Source organism: Limulus polyphemus, unplaced genomic scaffold (assembly GCF_000517525.1).
Source record: "Limulus polyphemus unplaced genomic scaffold, Limulus_polyphemus-2.1.2 Scaffold2675, whole genome shotgun sequence".
NCBI lineage: Eukaryota > Metazoa > Arthropoda > Merostomata > Xiphosura > Limulidae > Limulus > Limulus polyphemus.
Genome location: NW_013668285.1, coordinates 156,425 through 158,789, shown reverse-complemented (window position 1 = coordinate 158,789; position 2,365 = coordinate 156,425). Strand labels below are relative to the sequence as shown.

Below are 2,365 nucleotides of genomic sequence, written 5' to 3'. Positions count from 1 at the left end.
ACTTTTTTTTTCAGTATCTACTACTTGTTGTTTTAGTGCAAATCTCTGCAAGGGACTATCTAGACTCCGTCCACCGTGAGAAATCGAACTCCGAATTTTAGAGTTGTAAGTTCATAAGCCCACAGGTTAAGTAAGTAAAACTACACATTAACAAAGAAATCTTTGTTTCTCGTTCTAATTTCACCTAATAAATAAAAAAAAAACATAATGCGTTGTGGTTATAAAATGAAAAGTCACGAACACGAAGTAGCATTTTTTTTTTACTTATTTTACTTATCTGGATACTCTAGAAGCTGTATGTTATTAAACTTTTTACATTTCTAAATATACTATCAATGTTTTTCCCATCGTGTAGTAGAACAATAAATAGTGGTTAGAAAAATATTCCTAGTAGGTCAATAAAGTTGTATTCTATGGAGATTTGTTTGAAAGATAACTGACGGAGATTCAAAACTTATAACAGCAGCCATTGTTATACTAAGATTTCCCATCAGAGTGAAGAGTCATTATTGTTTACCGATTCACTGGTAAAACAAAAAGTATCTCGTTAAGACAGAAAAAAAGTTACCGTTTCTCGTGGTAACCGCAAGGAGTTCAATAAACAGTATTTCAGTTGTCATTCCGTTGTATTTGTTTTGATCTACAATGATAGTTTATTGACCCATCCGAAGAATCTGTCCTTCAAAGACGTTTCCTAATTTGAAATCCGTTTTTTTTTTTTTTTCATACTTCTATAACTGCAGGTTACAGTTAATTATTAATAGGCCCTGTTTTGGTTATTTTCTTTGTTTGCTTTTGAGGCAAGTTATTTGGATTTACTTAGAACGTCAGTAGTACGCGGAATAAATCGTGAATGTTGTTTATTTATTTTGTTCTGTCTGGAACACTACTTCTGTCTGGAAATTAATTTCGTGCAGCAATGCAAGTTTTTGCTTACTGAAGCGGAACTTATATAAATTTATATATATGTATTTACTTTTGTTTATTTGTAATAAAGTTACTGTTTCTAAATATATTTGTTAGGCTTATAGCACTCACTCATTGGTCTATCAAAAATCAATTTTTTTTCAGCTCGTGCAAACATTGTGACATTTTAGCTATAAACGGTCGCGAAAACTATATTGAGGGTGTGGCCCTCCAAAACAAAAACAAATCGAAAAGCTCTTCACGATGCCACGTGGTTCTAATAAACCAATTGAAGCGCTCTATTTGAGAAAATAATACGTAAATTTAACGCATCGTTCACGGATTGTGAATATAAATACGGGTATCAGCACAACGAGAACTCATATCACTCAGAAGTATCGTTCAGAAAGCACCAAAGATGCTACAGAAGAAGGTACGATATTGATGATATCTATTGTAAAACGAAGTAGGAAATGATATTTCAGATGAACTAAAGTTATCTTCTTGGGTGAAACTATCTCTGGGTGTTTCTCTTCATACTCTGCGTTTGGTTATGCATTTATTAATTTTTTTATAAATTCGGTTTAATTTATTAATCTAAATGGTGCCACTAGACTTAATCAACACTATATTTTCTTCTTTTCCGCTGTATTTGTAAGAACAGAGCTCTAATACTGCTTTTTATTTTTATCTATCTTTAAAGTTGTTGGTTGTCATCTGTTTCTCTGTCCTGGTTTTGGCCATACGAGCAGAGGAGGAAACTAATGATGAGAAAGGGGACTTGAAGGCTGAGGCAACCGGTTACGGTGGAGGCATTGGCGGAGGTTACGGCGGAGGCTATGGCGGAGGTGGTTACGGCGGAGGCTATGGTGGAGGTGGTTACGGGGGAGGTTACGGCGGATTTGGGGGCTTAGGTGGATTTGGAGGTATTGGTGGCGGTGGCGGTGGCGCCCGGCTTATTTCTATTCCAATAGGTCTTACTGGTGTTATACTTGGAGGTGGCTATGGCGGTGGAATTGGTGGCTATGGCGGTGGAATTGGTGGCTTTGGAGGTGGAATTGGTGGCTTTGGCGGTGGAATTGGTGGTTATGGCGGTGGACGTGGTGGTTATGGCGGTGGAGGATATGGAGGACGTATAGGTGGTGGAAGAGGACGATATGGCTGGTGGTGGGATTAGAGGTCAGTATAAAGTCTGTGTTTCACCGAGAAAACAACACTGATGCAACTTGTTGTCAGGTGATAACAATCATTTCTGTTAATGAAAGACTATGGTAATTAATGTTTAACTTAATTTCTATTTCACCTTAGATATGACTCTATTCTAATTCCAATAATTTACATTAACGTTTCATCAATTATGCAATTAAAAGGTGTTTTTTGATAGTGTATTTGTTTTCACACACTAAATCAATTCTATTTATTAAACACCAGTAGGAATGTTGAGAACTGTTGGGTCTAC

At 36.4% G+C, this 2,365-nt stretch overlaps 1 protein-coding gene across 1 annotated transcript; it reads left to right on the top strand.

The window, feature by feature from the left end:
* The first annotated feature begins 1,324 nt into the window (after positions 1–1,324).
* Positions 1,325–2,083, top strand: LOC106467603 (ctenidin-1-like). Its single transcript, XM_013927966.1, has 2 exons — positions 1,325–1,339; positions 1,610–2,083. The coding sequence occupies exons 1-2, from the start codon at positions 1,325–1,327 to the stop codon at positions 2,081–2,083; spliced, it is 489 nt and encodes a 162-aa protein (XP_013783420.1).
* The last annotated feature ends 282 nt before the right edge of the window (positions 2,084–2,365 follow it).